General features: G+C 33.1%; 2 protein-coding genes across 2 annotated transcripts; one reads left to right on the forward strand and one right to left on the reverse strand.

Annotated features, from left to right (window-relative positions):
* Positions 1–11,421: 11,421 nt before the first annotated feature.
* On the forward strand, positions 11,422–14,208 carry Smp_142590 (hypothetical protein; the record flags this gene model as incomplete). Its single annotated transcript, XM_018794161.1, has 2 exons — positions 11,422–11,539; positions 14,096–14,208. The coding sequence occupies 2 exons, from the start codon at positions 11,422–11,424 to the stop codon at positions 14,206–14,208; spliced, it is 231 nt and encodes a 76-aa protein (XP_018648601.1).
* A 1,803-nt stretch (positions 14,209–16,011) lies between these two features.
* Smp_037780 (hypothetical protein) lies at positions 16,012–17,758 on the reverse strand. The gene has a single exon (XM_018794162.1). It carries the CDS (start codon positions 17,484–17,486, stop codon positions 16,032–16,034), a length of 1,455 nt encoding a protein of 484 aa, XP_018648602.1. The 5' UTR covers positions 17,487–17,758; the 3' UTR covers positions 16,012–16,031.
* Between the last annotated feature and the right edge of the window lie 1,700 nt (positions 17,759–19,458).

The raw sequence follows: 19,458 nt of genomic DNA on the forward strand, positions 1-19,458 counted from the left end.
TACTACTTATATGGATATAAGTAGACCACACCACATCATAATTAGAAAACTTACTAATGAGCTAATTGGAACACGAATGACTTTCTGGACGATTAAGATATTTACACCAATTTGGATATGAATGGATTCAGGTAATAAAGAAGAAATATATTACAGTTAGTTTATAGATCCAGACTGTATGACAATGACTACCATGCAAAGACTGCTATCGCTTCGGTTAATTTCGAAAGGTTGGAGTTCGATTGTTTGTTAATCAGCATGACAGACTTCAGTGTATCAACTTGATGTCCTGCGTCAAGAAGATGTCTTACAATGGCACTGCTGGATGCTTTTAATCCATTTGACCTTGAAATTTTTGGAATATGTTCTTTGAATCGGACATAGGCTCTCCTTTCTATTCTACCAATGTAACTGTTTTGACAGGCACATAATAAAGTGAATTATATGTATGAAATAATATTTAGATTAATTGAATCTTACACATAGGTTATTACCATGAGTAGTTTGAATATCACCTGTGAAAATAACCATATCAACTGCTGATTTACCCTAAGATGAATCTAAATTGCAAGGAAATAATTGAAAAATTTTTGAGATTAGAAATTGCACCGTAAGTTTTTATGCTACTGTTTCTTTAAAAGTAGTCTGACTAAATTAAAAAAAAGCTTTATTGTATTCTAAACAATAGACAAGCTATAAAATGAATTTTATTATAACATAAATAATCGTCAGGTTTATAAAGACATAAATAATGTCAAGAAAAATTGTCCCATACAAATAACAATCCCATGTACAATTCAAGTACTGTTTTTATTTCTAACATAATTCATTTTACAATATATCCAATATAAGAAAGACAATTTTTTTTATTATTTTTAAACAATGCACTATGGAGATAGAGAGAAATAGCGGACAAACTATACTCATAAAACTAAGTCTCTGCACTATTCTATCCTACACAAATGTCTGTTATGTTTAATTATATACATATAACTACAAGAGACATTATCAAGCAAATTAATGATATAGAATGGTATGTAAGAATTATGGATGATAACTTTCAATGATGATTAAGTTTATAAAAATTGAATAGGTAACAAAAATTTCCCTTTCTTTTTCAAAACAACAATTTATAAATATCTATGTTTTGATAGTAATATTAATAATAAGAAGATAAATGATAAACGTAATTTTATTATTAAATTGACTTGGTTTTGTTTAGTTGTATAATCCCATTGTTATTTAAGGCTGCAATTGATTAGTCTCTTGTTGGCATACGTGCATCCTATGCGGATTGCCTCGATATTGCCTGAAGTCACAAGCTTTGTAAGCAAAGATGGATAGTGGCTAGCGGAGGAATCTAGGACGTGCGTTTCGTCTTATTTAGGATTCGTCAGATGTGTGTACCTGCGTCTCAGAGTTGATGCTTGTGAATTAAGGCTATATCGACTCAAACCCAATACCATCTGCTTCAAACGCCACCATGAACATTTCATGTCCTAGTTCTTGAGACTATAAACGATTGGGTTGGTTAATTAATGAGTTGGACAATGACTTATTGGTGATATTGAATAAGCAACATGCAAGATCGTGAATTTATTGAAGTTCTTTCCATGTAACAATGCATTCCAAATGAATTAATGAATGAAAAATACACTTAATCCCATATCTGCATATCCTTGGTTAGATTTCGTGTAAAGTAATAAATACTTACTGCTGTGAAAGTAAAAACTGAAGTTAACCAGTTTTCCAATAATTTTCAGCTGATATTCACTCCTGATCAAAATCATCTTAATAAAACAGCTAAAAGCAATAAAACATCTCAAGTCACACATTGGTAAACATTGCATACTAATTTACGCTGTTAACAGAATAAGATTTATGGCAGTTCACCGATTGTAAATATTGTTAAATGTGAACACTAGCGATACAGTATTTATCAGTTTTGTTGTTTCATAAAACGATAGTTATTTTTCTTTTTTATAATAATAACATCATAGTGCCAATGAAAAATGATTTAGTCTTCTGTAAATTATATTGTGTTAATAAAGTTCCATAGAGTTTTGGAATACAATTATGATGTTGTTGGCAGTTATAAGCAATATGATGCGATGAATTCTAACAATCCCATAGCTTCATGACTATGTTGATCAAATAGAAATCTAATTGTTTATATGGGGCAATAGTTCAAAATCTTAATTGTTTTTATATCTTATATGATAATTTATATAGTTTAACTGTATGACTTGAAAGGAAGTTGGATACACTATTGATATGTTCGGTTTTAACAAAATAAATCGATCGCCTGCTATTTAGATCATTTTCATAGAGTTAATTCCAATCTTTTAGTGTTTTTCATGTTTTATGGCTTATTTTGAACAAGTTCCATCGTAAACATGTTCAAAAGTTATGAATGATATTTTTTAAAAGGCTATATATATTTCGTCATAACATCCAGCCATTGATAAGCTTACTTCCACTCAGGATGAAATATGTTGCTGGGAGATTGATGCAAACATAAGCGCATTTAAGTAACAATCTGTAAGAGTAAATGGCGAAATAAAACGTAGGCTAATAACTCAGTGGGGCCACAGTATGCATTAAATTTACAAATAAAAAAAATCAATAACAATGAGTAATGTACGTGAGTCAGTTGAAGATAGTTGTGAGACAAAAACGGAACATATTTTGACACAGGAAGAGAGATTTCAAATCAGTTCCAATGGCTTGAGAACGTTAGCTTCTTTTAAAAGCCATACTTGGATTTCACATAGTTATGCCATTGTTACCTTGTTCTATGAATCTCATTATTATTTATTACAGTTTTCTTTGACATAGCCATAGAGTTACGATTTATCCATTTGAACTAATTAGTTAACTGGTGAATAGTTAAACAATTTTTATTACTTTAAGAGATTTTCACTTAGATCTAAAAACAAAATAATCCAAAAAGAAATCTATATTCTGTAGTATTAGTGTGGTGTGGATTGCTTAAATCCACATAAGGAGCATATGAAGATGGTCGGGCAGAGAATGCGTTTCACTAGAAGATCGGTAAGGAAAGAACGGAAACGAAATACAATTGGTATGAAAATGCATGAACAATAATAATCGGAGACTATGGACTGATATATGTAGAAGGAATGGTCAAAATTGAGACTATTATCGTTGTTCAAAAAAATGTAGAGTTCTTTTTATAATCAAACTGTAAACCCGATTTTACTCAAATTTTTACTGTTGTCACGTTATATAACCGAAAAGAAAAAAAAATCCAAGAAAATGTCAAGACATGTCAATATTGGATAATAGAAAGTAGTTGAATTGTCAACATTTATTTCCATATACATATACTTTCCACATGACTTGAACATTCACAGTGAAAACATGTGAAGCTTCAATTGACTCACACTTTCAACTATGAAAATACTAAATCTTCACAAAACCCCTTCTGATGAGAAAACATGTGATCTTGACAAGTGTACTAAAATGGATATATACTCATGAATACTTATGAATAAAATAACTATGATTAATTAATTAACTCAAAGAAATTAGTTCTATAGGGACTAATAAATTAGATTTTCCTTTCCTGTATCGTTTTTTTTATCAGACGCATAAATACGGAATACTTAAAAAAAAATTTTGGAATATAAGCAAAGATGGATAGTGGCTAGCTGTGGAATTCAGGACGCGCGTTTCGTCCTATCTGAGACTCGTCAGCTAGATGTACCTGCATCTCAGAGTTGATGCTTATGAATTAAGGCTATATCGAGGCAATACACACAGTATACACATATGCCAATAAGAGACTGATCAATTGCAGTCCTAAATAACAATGGGAAGATACAGGTAAACAACACCAAGTGAAGATAAATGATTGTATAGTTTAGAAAATAAACTCGATTAGATTATTTTATGATCTACCAGGTATATTTTAATAAAGTATTTTGGTTTAGGAGTCAATTTATCTTAGGTGAACTTATTGTCAACAATAACTTATTCCACTGAAAAGATGGCAACAAGGATGGTAACAATAATAATAATAATAATATAATAAACAAGAACGATTTTAAATCCATCAATTATATAATTATATAAATGAACTGAATTTAAACAATTCATTTATATTTTCATAACATTATTATTATTGCTTAAAAACAATCAACTTTTCTATATAAAACCTTGATAATATCCATGACAAATATCATGAAATTAGAAGATCAAATGAATTAGCTAAATGATTTCGTTTGCTATTTTGAAGATCGAGTTTTTTTATTAATCAGAATAAGGGGGGGATAATTTTTTTCTTTAAAAAAACTACCATACTTCCAATGAGTTGTAAATGACTTTCAAAATTATCTTTTTAATGAATCGCGGTATCATGTGCTCAGTCCAATGATACATTCCTCTCCCCCCCAAAAAAAAGAAAAAAAGTAGAAAAGAGATTAAGCTGTGACTAGTAACTATATGTAAACTTGGGTTCTTATTCTCAAATAATAAGAATAATGTTAGTTAATTAATGGTCTAGTAGGTTTTTCTTCTATCATTCTCAATGATCGATAAATTTATAAACTAAGTTGTGATTAAATGAAAAAAAACATTTTTTATCTACCTATCTGATGAAAATATTGTGTATAAGAAAATTATTAAGCGTAAAGCCAATAGAGTAATAAAATCTTAGTCCGACCTTTATGTGATTTAGGGCATTACTTACTTACTTACGCCTGTTACTCTCAACAGAGCATAGGCCGCCGACCAGCATTCTCCGACTCACTCTGTCCTGGGCCTTCCTTTCTAGTTCGATCCAATTTTTGTTCATTCTTCTCATGTCTGTCTCCATTTCTCGGTGTAGTGTGTTCTTTGGTCTTCCTCTCCTCCTCTGACCTTCAGGATTCTGAATCAGAGCTTGCCTTGTTACTCAGTTGGGTGATTTCCTCAATGTGTGTCCTATCGACTTTCAGCGCTTCTTCCTGATTTGTTCCTCCGCTAAAATCTGGTTTGTTCTCTCCCACAGTAATTTAGGACATTAAGTGACATTATATATCCGAATGTGGAAAACTCTTACATGTAATTAAAAAAACAAACCTATAACATGTATTAAATAACAAGAAATTAATCTCATTAAAATAATGTACATTCTTGCTAAAGTAAATTTCTATAAGCATACAAAGAACCTTAAGGATAATTATAAATTCAACTACAAGAATATCAATTTTATTCTTGAATAAAAACAGGAGTACAAAATACGTTCTTATTAGGAAATAATCAAACAAAAAGTGAAATAAACTGAGCACTTGTTTCAGTATTATGATTAGTTTCCGACTTTATTGTAGATTTACTGACAACTTTTACTCACGATATGGAAATTGAGAATAACATAGATTATTGTCCGTGGAATAATTCAATTGGAAAACTCGGCAAAGTAAACATCAGTCATGGCCTAACTACCATGTTGATGATGCCTGTAAACTCGGTGCCAAATGATAAAAATGTGTTCTTATAGTAAAATATGTATCATTGAGTTTATTTTATTTTTCATTGTTGCCAACGGTGAAATTTAGGATCCGTTTCTCACCCTCTTTTAGAGTCATTCGCTCGATTTACCTGAATCTCAGTGTTGATGTTCATACTGCGACTCAAATCCATTTAGAATCGCTTCAAAGGCAAAACATTGTTCACTAAACTAAGTTCAAACATCCACTAATCTGTTCAGTGAATATTGTATTTAGTATTGTCCACCAGGGTGTTTGGTACCTGAGTGGTTGCGCCACAGCATTGGGCTGAGCTGTTCGGATTGTAACGTTGAAGCCCTTTTAGTGTCTGGTTCTCCTATAGGGCGGGATTGAGCTGCACTGCTTGGGCTAAGCCTGGGCAGTGTCTGGCTCTCCTGTTAAACGGGATTGAGCTGTACTGTTTGGGTTGCCGCGTGAAAGTCTGGATGGTGTCTGGTTCACCTGAAAACCAGTGCAAGATTACCCTGGCCCATAAGGGTATGTTATATAACTGAATTGTTACTAAGGGTTGTCTTCTGGATGGAAGTACATCAATCTGAAACGTGCGAAAATACTACAGAATATGTATCCTGGATTCTACTACTTGTCATAATCTAAAATACAATACAGTTTTGCCAACAAGTATAAGCAAACAGAAATCCACAACATGTTTACATCTACTTTCAAACTTATCAGCAATGAACAATCACCTTTTTACGAATAAGAATTTAAGTCACTGGATCATTATAGAAATACAAATAGCATTATCTTTTAATTACATTTTGATAATACCCTATCAGAGTATAACTAATCACTAACAGTAAAAATAATATTTAAAATGATCGAAATAAACGACAACAATCTAGTTTAAACAAAATGTTCTTTCTTCATTAATTTAAACAAATATGACCCATATTACAGAGAACGAAGAACGAAAAAAAGATCATCAAGAGATTGTCTTACTGTATTTGTGTCTTAATTCTAGTAAAACCACTTATGATGGCAATAATAATAATAATAATAATAATAATAATATGAATAATAGTAATTAATACTTGATATGAAAGATAGTGATAGAATTAGACAATGAATTATCCATATTTAACATACATTTCGATTTTAACATTACATCTTATATTCATTGGTTAATTTACACAGCAACAACAACAAATAATTGATCGAATTTAAGTGTATCTACAAGTAACAATAATAATCAAAATAATAATAATATTCAGTTTCTGATTCATGACAAAACAAAAATCGTTATCAACCCTATTCTCGTTTCAAAAACAAAACTTGATTGTATCACACATTATATCATAATATTGAACGATTTGCTTTTAAGTACATATATTTAAGTTTTAGGATTATACTGTTGCTATGCTACCAATGCAAAAAAAAATCAATAGTAATATATTTTAATGATTAAGGTGAAGATCGATTTATTACAACAAATTGACAGAATGTTCTAAAATGAAAGTAACTTACTATTATTATAATTGTTACTGACACACATATAAGACACTTAATAAATAAGTAAATTAATAGTTGGATTTATGAGTCAATTGAAGGGAGATCATCATGGAAAACCTGGAAGCACTGGATGGTTGTTTTGTCCTCATGAATTTAACTATTAAATTACTACAATCTCCACAAAAACCTCAATCTGATAATGATCATCATGTGATCGCTAGTGACTGGCTTCAAGAGACATTTCCTGGAGTTCCAGTGAGAAGCCGTGACCAGTGAAGTTCAGCCGAGTCTGTTGTGAGATAGGAACTCATTGGAGACAATGGTAGACGGTGACGTAATTTCGTGGATTGATTGAAGTTGGACACAAACACCATTAGATGCTTTCTCAGTGGTCTAGAGGTTAAGCGTTCGCGCACGAGACCGACGGGTTCTGGGTTCGAATCTCGAGGGCAGGATCGTGGGTACGCATTGTTGGGGAGTAACACACTGCGATGAAACGATCGTCCAGTGCTACCAGGTTTTCCACGGTGGTTCAGCTTCAATGGACTAATGAAATCAACTATTAAGTTACTATGATCTCCACAAAACCCCTTTCTGAAAATAAATAAATATGTAAGATGATGGGATATGATAAGTATTAACAGTGATTGATGTTATAATGTCTAATTCTTAATGATGAAGCCAATGTAATCACTGGTCTAAGTGATTCGACATCATAGTGTACTTTGATTTTAGGTTGATAGAGGCAGTTGGAAGATAGCTAACATACATTCTACTATTAGTTATTTCAGGAAATTTCTTCTGATCATGGATTAAATTTACACTGATTATTGTACTGATGTTCAGTCAGATTGACTTGAAACTTACAGTCACTTGTTTTGATTTTGACTAACAGATAAACTTGTCCTTACTTTGAATCATGAAGTAGAAACGAGTAAAAGTAACTAAGGTTAGGAAAATAAATGTCTGATTTATAGATGAAATAAGATTAGCTGATATGTCAATTTCCATGTTAGATTCTATATAATAATGAAAGTTACATTAATTGTTCTGTATGCATTACAATGGTAAGAATTCATAGTTTCATAACTGCTCTTTTCTCAGATACTTTATCCCTACTTCGCCTAAGCAGTTCATGCAAAGTTTGCATACAAGTTCTTTTATTAACCAACTAAGCAGGATAGGATGTGTTAACACATGACATAAGAAAGTGTATTACATTACCAGTGAACTCACATCACAATAGATAGGTAAACTGGTATATATCAGACTGCCGATGAATGAATTCTCTACATATAAATACAAAGGAGAAATCGGTCATACATCCGGTTTAATTTAAAGACTTTAACATAAGCTGGCATAAAATATTCTTATCTTTGAATTCAAGGCATTAGTAAGATCTTTTGAAGAGATTAAATGATTACTTTTAGCGACACTTTCTGCTTAAGAATTCTGGTCAATAAATCCTATTGGTATTCATTTCCGTTCAGTACTCTTTGATGATTATCTAATTCACTTTTAGACATATTCTTTACAAAAATTTCCTTTCTACTTAAGGAAATTGACTGAGGTAAACTTATTCTTTATTGAAGTGAATTCAACTTTGAAAGTTGAAAAACTATCCATCCCATATAGTAACTAAATTGTAGTTGATTAAGAAAAGTGACCAGGAAATGTTTCTCTTTGTCTCAGTATATGGTTGTTTAACTAAAATAATTATTAAACTGGATAACAATTTCGTCCCTTATCAAAGTTAGGCATCCTTTCATTATTGAAAAACTTTAAATCCATTCAGTTTCTAATATATTCAAGTGTTAAGAAAACTTATTAATTAGTTAATAATCATCTGAATAAGCCTCAATAAAATGATAGTCATTAACCAGGATATTTTGTATTGTCATAGTTGAAATCATGAGCCAATTGAAGCTAGACCACCAAGGAAAACGTGTAAGCACTGGACGGCCATTTCATCCTATTGTGGAACTCCTCAGCAGTGCGCATACACGATCTCGCCTCGTGAGATCCGAACCGAGGACCTATCAGTCTCGCTCCAGAGCACTTAGCCGACAGACCACTGAGCCGGTATCCGATGGTGTTAAAGTATAACTTCAACCAATCCACGAAAGTTGAGCAACCGTTCACCAATTGTCTTCAGTGAGTTCCTGCCCCACAGCAGACGTGGCTGAACTCCACTGGTCACGGCTTCTCAATGGAACTCCAGGAAATGTCTTTTGAAGCCAGTCACTAGCGATCACATGATGATCATTATCAGATTGAGGTTTTGTGGAGATCGTAGTAATTCAATAGTTAAATTCATGAGGACGAAATGGCCGTCCAATGCTTCCAGGTCTTCCTTAGTGGTCTAGCTTCAATTGACTCATGATTTCAACTATGAAAATACTGAAATCTCCACAAAACCCTTTCTGATTAAATTATTCTGTTTTTGATATCTATCATATGAATAATTACATTTTACCTTCATGTTTCCACTCACCGTTGGATTATTATATAACTTCCTTTCAATATCAGATCTTTGTAAATAATTTACAACACTGATATCACTTCAAGCTTTTTAATTACTTAACACCATTCTATTTTAACACAGATTACTACTTTTGTCAAATAAGTTAATTATAAATATGATTGTACAGTTTAAGTAAATCGAAGCATTGGAATGATTTTCTTCACCAATTTTTTTCTTTTATTCTTCTTCAGTGAAACAATGGTAATGTTTTTCCAGCATTTGAAAGAAAAAAAGATTATTTCACGGCGGTTAATATTTTATTATGATTTGATAATGTCTCCTATTAGATCTATGTCAAGTTTCAATTTTTTTAAAATGGAATTTATAAAAGATATATGAGTCATTGACAAAATAAAACCTGTATTCTAATGTAAATTTATGAATTATTTGATAATTCAATATAATTATTACCAAATGAAAATAACCCATTTGATCAATTCTCTATATATACTTACTTACGTTGTTACCCCTCATGGAGGAGGTCTTCTAGAGTTACTACCGGTCCCAAGCCTGGGTAAAGGAAGAGGGTTGGGCATAGGGTTAACGACCCCATCCCGTAAAAAACTAACTCACAAAAAAACGCTAACGGAAAAAATTCTTTATATATAACTTACTTACTTACTTACGCCTGTTACTCCCAATGGAGCACAGACCGCCGACCAGCATTCTACAACCCACTCTGTCCTGCGCCTTCCTTTCTAGTTCGATCCAATTTTTGTTCATTCTTCTCATGTCTGTCTCCGTTTCTCGGCGTAATGTATTCCTTGGTCTTCCTTTCCTCCTTTGGCCTTCAGGATTTCATGTGAGGGCTTGGCATGTGACGCAGTTGGGTGATTTCCTCAAAGTGTGTCCTTTCCACTTCCAGCGCTTCTTCCTGATTTCTTCCTCCGCTGGATGGAATCTGGTTTGTTTTTTCCCACAGTAGCTTGTTGCTGATAGTTTCATATATACCGTGATGTTATTAAAAAAAAGATAGATCCACTAAATATGTAAAAAAGGTACCTAACCATTATCATTGATCGAAATTATTTCTAGGTTATTTTAGGATTGATTTTGTTGAATTTCCTTAACAGTTGTCAATATAATGTCATAATGTCAACTCAGTTGTTTTAATGATAATTATATGGAACAATAATCAGATATTCTGTTTAAATTTCGTTAGTCACCAACGTTTTTTTTTAAAAAAAAATGTTGTAGCATGAAGAATTTTATTCGTCAAGACAATTGAAACCTTGAATTATTACTAAATGTAAAGTTGAGGTTTTTTTGATTTGATTAAGTCAATCGATATTTCCGTATCTTTCCAAATGGTAACAATAGACATTTTGTCTTTTATCTAACAGATAACTGGTTATATCTTGTTATGGAGAATAATGTTGTTTTTTCTGATAATATGATAGTTGAGGTAGCTGGTTCATATTACTTGTGTAACAATGTTTAATGTACTAATCAATAATTCTTCTTTATGAGCAACAAAAGGTTTCTCTTACTTGGTTGATGTACAATCGGTTTACTTCTAACAGGTATATTAAAGTCGCTCTTGATATTATCAGTCGTTTTAACATCATTATTACAGAAATCCAGATTTTGCTTTTCTGGTTTTCTATTAAATAATCCTGATTGGTTTTGCAGAGAAGAAACTGTTATGGTTATCAGTTCTTATTATAGAATCTAAGGGAGCATTAATTTTCGATAGGTACTTCTTCTGGTTCCTTTAATTCACCGTTATTTGTACGACCAGGCCAGTTCAATTATACTCTGAGGAATAATAAGTGATTTACGTTCCGTTTCATACTTACTAAAGCATAAATTCAGGAATCCCAGATTAAACTGTTGTTTGAATGATCCTACCTAGAATTTTCCTAACAAAGCATCTGGAAAGTGAAATTCCTAGCCGTTCCTCAATTCTAGCCTGAATTTTGTTGGTATATAATGCTTAACGGACCCAAGAATAATAATACAATCGCAGCTTCATTAACCATAGATAATGAGAGCACTACTCATGAACCTTATGTAGAAATGAGACCACTCGATCACCAACTAAAGTACGGTATGCTTAAATTTAATTACGAAGTAGTCTACTAACAAAAACTCTTATGGCTAGCCTATTGCTCTTTCTCCTATAGATTCTTTACTAAATCTGAATTAAATGCTAAAGTTGAATCACTGATCGAATTACCCGAAATAGTATCGTTTACCTTTTACACATAATGTTTACGGTTTTCTTGAAATAAGCGTTTGTAAGGAGTGAAATAATGTTGAATGTAGGAACTGTATTTGATATAATCTCAGAGATTAAAATAACGTCCAAATAAATCATTCAACCCGTCTCTCCAATCTAGTTAACACTGATTGTCGAAGTAATAAAAAAACTAATATATAAAATGGGCTGTAGCTATTTCGAGTGAATATAAGATTTTAGTTAGCTTTTAGAAGTTGTAATAGTACGAATTTTCAGATATTCAGTGTTTTTTCTAGCTATGTACCATGTTTCCAAAGTATTTGTATCTTATTCAGAAAAACTTGTTTTAACCCTAAAGTATTCAAATCACGGTGCATTTGAACAGGACAAAAATAATATCACATATCCATGTCTATATAATTTATCACACCACTTTGTTCTCGATCGATCAGGCAGGATTTACTGAAAAAAACTCAAAATAAATCACATGGAACTATGCTAAAAGTTGTAATTATGGGAACTGTAATTCTCCGTTGTCATAGATCATTTTACCTCATGGTCAAGGAAGCAATATCCATGAAATTATCAGTTAGGAGGAGATCCTATACTAAGCTGTGATTATTAAGTAACGACACTTCCAAAATCCAACCATCATCTACAACTTGCTTGTCTATGCCAAGAACGAAATAATAATGTTTACACTGTTTGTAATAATAGCTGTTTAGGGTTATTATTAACATTTGTTTTCTTAATGTAATATGAAATCATATTAACATTCCCTATAATATGAGACTTATAAGGCTTAAAAGTACAAATCATTACATACCTGTTTGGACCAACTAAATTCTTGAAAAGAATAATTAAACTTAGAAATTTATCTTACGGGGTTTGTTTTAGGTCATAAAGAGATACTTTTAGAGAATTTTAACGAACATAAAGTCTAGTTTCTTTTTTTATCTCCCATCAGGTATTTTACTTTGAAGGGAATAGTTTAGATTTCCAGAGAAGTGTAAGATCAGTCCGAGGTGCAAACTATAAGAATCGATTGTATGATATATAAGTGTTTTGAGATTCAATAAAGGTTTCTCGATCTAACTTACCGTAATGATATAGTGGTTCCATTGAGCTCTTCTAGTGAAAAGATGAATTGAATGAAACCATGTACTCATTTTATTTATTTCAACGATACCAAGTTACGATCGAGCATATAAGCGTAATTAAGAAGTTGACTTATTTACAAACAATTACACTTGTTTTTCATAGACATGGTGATAAAGATTGTTTTATTGAAGTCGTATTACAAACCAGTGAAACTAACTTGTACAGAGTTATAGTGGACAAAATATTTATCACAACGTCACGTATAACAGTGGAATGGAAAGTGTAAAGATAATTAAACTTGGCCAAAAACGATCGCTTTCCTTAAAGTCAAGTACAAAATATCTTTATCTAACTTTAAAAGAATACTAATATGCAGTAATTTCAAAAATTATGCACTACGACATTTACATGATCAGCTGATTTTAAAGTGAACAAGGAAGGAACTTAGTTGCAAACAAGGTTACCTCAAGTGCTGTTAAATATATGAGGGCGAATGTCACTTCCTGGCTGCTCACACAGTGAAAAAGTACTTCATCCCGGAGGATTTGAAAAAAAAAGCCAGTTCAGTAGTAGTGTCGGACACATTAGAGCTTCCCCGTGGTGTTCAAGGGACAACTGACTGAAACTAACCATATATGGTATTCCTATAAGTAAGTTTAAACTTTTTAGCTCCGTAACTTTGGGGTTTTACTGCAGGCGATGGAGATTCATGAAGCAAAGTGAGGTGTACCTTTATTAGAACTGAAAGTTTCTATTTTCCTTAGTTGAAAGAAGAACTGTTGTAGATGCCCGCTATCTGAAGTAAAAGGCTCGCTGTTATGACACTCCAGTACAGCTGGCACGAGGAACTTGCTGATGTCGTCATTTTTTACACCTCTCAGCCGACATCTATTTCATTGTCAACCCAAAGAAACGGGTTTTTCAACCAATATAATTAAACTGGGTGGTCATAACAGACATATTCGACCACTAAACCAAGGTGGTGATGAAAAGTTTGCATAGACGGCCTTATGATTCAAAAATGTCCAAGGGATCAAAAACAAGTCTGTTTTTCATCGATATAAAAAAAGAAAGGAAAGTGGTTTTCTTCCATATACTAGGATATAAACCTATCTAATTATTCGATACTCTTACGAACATTCACAAAGCATTATTCAATATGCAAAGGAATTAACAAGAGTATATAAAATTAAAAATTCCTTTGAGGTTCTCTAGAGTTTGAATATACTGAATCTAACGTAAGATGAATTTAATAAAGTTTACATATTTTCGAGGTCTTATTGATCAGATTCGTAAGTTATAACTACTATTACTTCCTCTTAGTTAACAAGGTTTCTGTGTCTACCAAACGACTTGCAACGACAACTGAAAAGCATCTAGCCAAAGATAAGGCTACACATATACTCAGTAGCTGTAAATTTCTATTAATTCTTTAATGTTTTGCCAATGTTATAAACTATGAACGGGAATAACTAGAAGTAACCCAAATAAGAGTTTTCATACTTTTATCTTACCGTTGGTTAGTATGTATATTTTCAGCGATATATCTTCTAAGAGACGAAGACATGTCAAAAATAGGTTGACACTACAGGTATGTGTAATAATACTCAACTCCAGGTATCATCTAAAATTGTCATAGATGTAAACAACGAGATAAGTCAAGCGAACGGACATAGAAATTAGACATTCTGTACTGAGTACTGCACATAAATACACCCACAAACGTTATGGAAAGAGGGGGGTAATTTTGCTACTTTCTGTTTCCAAATAATAAGTTATAGATAAAGACATTTGATTGGTAAACTAGTCTAGAGCAGACATAAACTTTTCCTACTCACTAAAGTGTATTTAATTAGATCATCCATCTGACAGTTGGTTCGCAATTGTCGCCAAATGTTCAAAACAAACGGTGTTTAAAAAATGGAATAGCTCGGTAGGTTGATTCGCCGGCTTTATCCTAATAACGAGTGTTATAGATAATAAGTCAACTATTCATAACCGAATAAAACTTTACTCTCAGAGTTAGTAGAATCAAAAACATAAATGCGACTAAACCTTCAAAATTTTAACAATCGAGCCATTCACTCGTCGATAGGTTAAAAATGGAACTATTTTTAGGCTTTATAATGATTAGGCATTAATATACAATAAACTCTTCAATTTACTCTATACATGATGAACAGCTTTAGGCCTCCCCTTAATTATACTTGATAATTACTCCCATTCTGAATCCCAGCTAGATATCCCAATACCCATCTAAGTGATAGTATTATTTGTTCCAGGCAATTTTGTCATAAACTACTGTCGTGAGAATTGGGAAACAATATTAAGCACTTTAAGTAGAAAATAAGTATTCAATAATAGATATTCTTACACACGGATTACTTGGGGTGAAAGGAATAAGTGAGCCGCACGTTCAACTTAAAAATGCAAGCAATGAGATAGGAGCACGAAGCTTCAATGAACCATTTATTTAAAAAAATGCAACACAGACTAAATAACAGTTTATCCTGATTTAGAAAGTTTGTTATGACGTTAATAGATGGAAAACCAGTTGATAGGATGCTGAACGAGACATATACAGTTCATTGATGTTAGGGTAACACACATGAGTTTTCTATTTACTGTATCAAACATATGATGAATTGATTCCTAGAAAGACTATAAGAAAAGTCAGGAAATTATCTTAACCAGTCGTAGCTATCGCCTTTTGTATGATAAAGGATGTTAAATATCGTGTTATTTCAGACTCACGAACTGGCTACATTAGCTCTTTATTAGTATCTGAGTTCCTTATTGCTCCATATTAACTTCCTCATCGGTCATTTATTTTCATATCCCTGTTCATTTCTACGAATTCTTCTTCTTTAGCTTCATTTTTCGTGCTGTTCTACAGTCTTACATCATGAAATAATATCTGACACATTTATAAACGTTAGTTCTCTCAAAAAAATAGGAGTAAAAGGTTGATCATAACGTCAAAAGCTAGGAAAAATAACACTCAAGATACCTGAACACTTTAAATTCGAATTAATTGGAAGTCGAAGTTCAGTCAAAGGCAATGTGTTTTCAATAAGTATATTATTATTAATGTAGTCCGGAAGTTATTAAATAAATTTCATCTTTTTGCATGCCGTGCATTGAGCGTTTTCTTCATTAGCCAATAAATCCAGGTCACTTATAAACTACTTTTGAATAAAGAACCTTTGGTTAGATAAAATATATCAGTAAGAAACAAATAAGTAATAAAAGGTTTATTTTACTTAGAAGAGTTATTAGAGAGAAAGTGTACAGAAGAAATGTATAAAAATACATTACGATAAAGTGATCTTTGAAAATCAAGAGGTACTTGTTCCTGAGATGATTTGAGTAGAGTTCTCGACCAACAAGCATCAAAATGATCCCATAGAAATTCGGACTTTCTTTTGTTAGATGTGCAACTGGTTTTACTGGCTTTTCCACAATCGACATCAAGATGAGACTCATTCTTCTGAATTCCATCAATCCATCTATTTACATTATCAATGTACCATACTCCAGGCCTTATACTTTCATGAAGTGACAACAAACATTCTTGTTTTGGAAACACTTCAACAAATGATTCGGCTCCACGCGGTATACACTGGTTTATTACAGTAACCAGACCATCATTGTCCCTTAATGGGTCCACATCATTGCTTATTTCCTGTATCTTATGTATTATTTTTTTCGTATGGTCATCAAGACAGTTGTCGTTAGTTCTATCCAAAAGGATAGCAGCAAATGGCCATAATATAGGTGACATTTCAGAGGGTACATTAAGAGTAGATGACATAGTTGCACTGGAAAATAGGGAAAGATAAAATGTACCACTGTGGATAAAATCCGGAACACGTTTCAAGGAGCCCTTAATGTTCGATGAATTGTGGAGAATCTCTTCAAGCTTGGAAATACCCTCCCGTGTATTATCATAAATTATGTTATCACCTGAACTAAATATTCCACACTTCAAACTAGAATTCAACTTATTCACAACTTCCTCCCCAGATAGAGATTGAGGACTATCACCAGCATCAGAAACCCAGTGACCTATGGACCAGTTTAAGGCTCGACTAAGTTGTTCAGAGTCTAGTTTCAGTTTTGACGTGGCCGCCCATATGACAGCTCGACTAAGTATTTTTGCTGCCTTTTGGACCTTTGTATGGATACAAGCTGGACAACCAAGATTTTTGCATTCTTTACACATAAAGTTTCCGTTGATCAGATGTAAAATTTCCTTATTAATCACATCTGATACAGCAGATTCATTGAGTGCACCATTAATGGAAGTAATTGACAAAATCCACTTAGCACTTGTTTCCTTATTCCAAAAATTGATTTCGAGAAGTCTTTGGAGAACTCTGGCTGTATTTATGGCAGTAGAATGACACACAAGGTGAATGGGGTTTGAGGGTCCCCATTCTAAATACAGTGGAGGTGTTTTACTATAATCCCTACCCCAGCGGGAATGTCCAAAAAATTTTGAATGTCCTAATCCATAATCCACCAATGTACCGGTTATCTGTGCAAATATTTCGCAAGCTCTGTCGTGATGTGAAGCTATAGGACTTGGGTCAACACATGAAATTGATAAATTGGTGGGAATAATGGAACTGTCTAGTGCACTTTCCCAGTACCCATCGGTCAAGCCCCAACCTGGTAATCCTGGCATCAATATTACTTTGCTTTTAACCATGGGCTATCTTTGACAGGCGGGCGTTTGGTTAAACAGTAAAATCAGACGTATTTTTATACTATGACAGAATGTTGTTAGGAATGATGCTGATAATATTATATCCAATAAAATGCTCTGCATATCAATAAACTAGATTTCCATGATTGACATATCATGTATAGGTTGGTATATATTGCATTGTTCTAATGATTTCTTGAGATGGTTATAAAACAGTAACAAGCAAATACAACCGAATTCGTGCCCCGTCAATAGAGATATTGAAGCGCTGCTTCAATATTCAATGTCTCAAGCTTCTGACTTCCAAACTTTATATGACAGAATTAGAAAAGTATGTACTGCATGAGATCTGCATCTTTATAAGATGGAAGCGTTTTTATCGATGGGGAAATATGATTCTTATAATGTTTCTATCGTTACTGAAGGGAGAATCCCAGTTAATAAATTGTTGAGATGATCACCCTTGTAGTGGCCTAAATCTGGTTCTGTCTATACTCGTATATAATAAATGACTTTATTCCGCGTTGGTGAACAGCGGAGTTAAATAAGTCAAGTACGAGAATGGAATTAGGATACATATATTTTCTACAGTCATTGATTTGGCCAGAGAATCAGAGTGATGAAGCGAACGAAGCAAAAATCATGCGCAATGGAGATGGCTGGGAAGCCAACTCGAGAGCGAGGCAAAAGATGATGCGTATCGGAGATGGCTGGGAAGCCAACTCGATTTAAGCAAGCGTTAATCAACATTTATAGTCAGACAAAAATGAGTGACAGACGTATGATGAATAAGATACGAAGTGTACACATATATGCTCATATAAAAGTATAGCCAAGGTTAATAAGCGAATAATGAACAAGATCAAAATATGACTCATGACAGGCGAATTGGCTTGGCCAGTAGCTAGGATAAAGTATATGGGCTTAACAAATAAACTGATACTACATAGCCCCCTTGTAGAAAATAGCACATTTATAAAAAAATGTCTGTTTTCGAAAAATAACACTGAAGCGGTATGTGGATAACGTCAAAATGTGGGAAAAAATGGTACAATACCTGATAAATTACAGTGTCATGTGAGGGGCGAGCGTATTAAACAAAAGTGTCATACTTATGTGAAAAGGTACATGAATATTGTCAAGATGCGGACAAAAATTGAAATGCTAGCATGTGATTATGAGTACATTAGTAAGCGTACGAAAAAAATTTAACATGCATTTATGTTGAGACTGTCCGGATGATAAAATAACATGTTTGTATGAGCGATTCGAAATATCGTGAAAATAGAATATAACAGTAATTGCTATGTGGTGCTGATTGAATATGAGGATGAAGAACAGTGAAATATGTTCTGATAAGCTGCAGTTGAGTAAATAGAGTTGATTGGCGATGAGTGGATTCGAATTTACACGACTGGAGTTTATGTGGGATAAAAAATAATCCAGCCGTAGGATGATGACTGCGTAAACGGGTGATATTTGTTGCTGTACTAATAATGATAATAAAATGCGAAGTCAGCGTACGTTGTCGTGTGCGTCGAGTTATCGTTAAATATGTATTAGTAGAATGACCAGAGGAACAGGATAGTGACTGCGGAGACGAGATTTGCGGAGTCGTATTCCTTTATGGTCATGCAGCCTATCGTGTTTTGTGTAGTTAGAGGGATATGCGCTCAACCTCGTTTGTTACGAAACCGTATAAAGGCGTGATAAAAATACCAATACATATGATAATCGATGACGGCGGGTGAGACTGACTTGAATGTGACGAACAAGAGTGTATCTTTGAGAGACTAGCTCTAAACTCTATGTTCTGGTGTACAGTGCAATGGGAATAGAAAATTAATAGCAGTAATCGAATAATATTTATGGGTAACGGATGATGCAGCATTCAGCTATACATGTGAATGAATAGATAATATGAACATAATCATTACAAATCGGCTGGTAATGCGGCGTGGAATACTTGATTTGT

The sequence above is a fragment of the Schistosoma mansoni genome, chromosome 1 (assembly GCF_000237925.1).
Source record: "Schistosoma mansoni strain Puerto Rico chromosome 1, complete genome".
NCBI classification, from domain to species: Eukaryota; Metazoa; Platyhelminthes; class Trematoda; order Strigeidida; family Schistosomatidae; genus Schistosoma; species Schistosoma mansoni.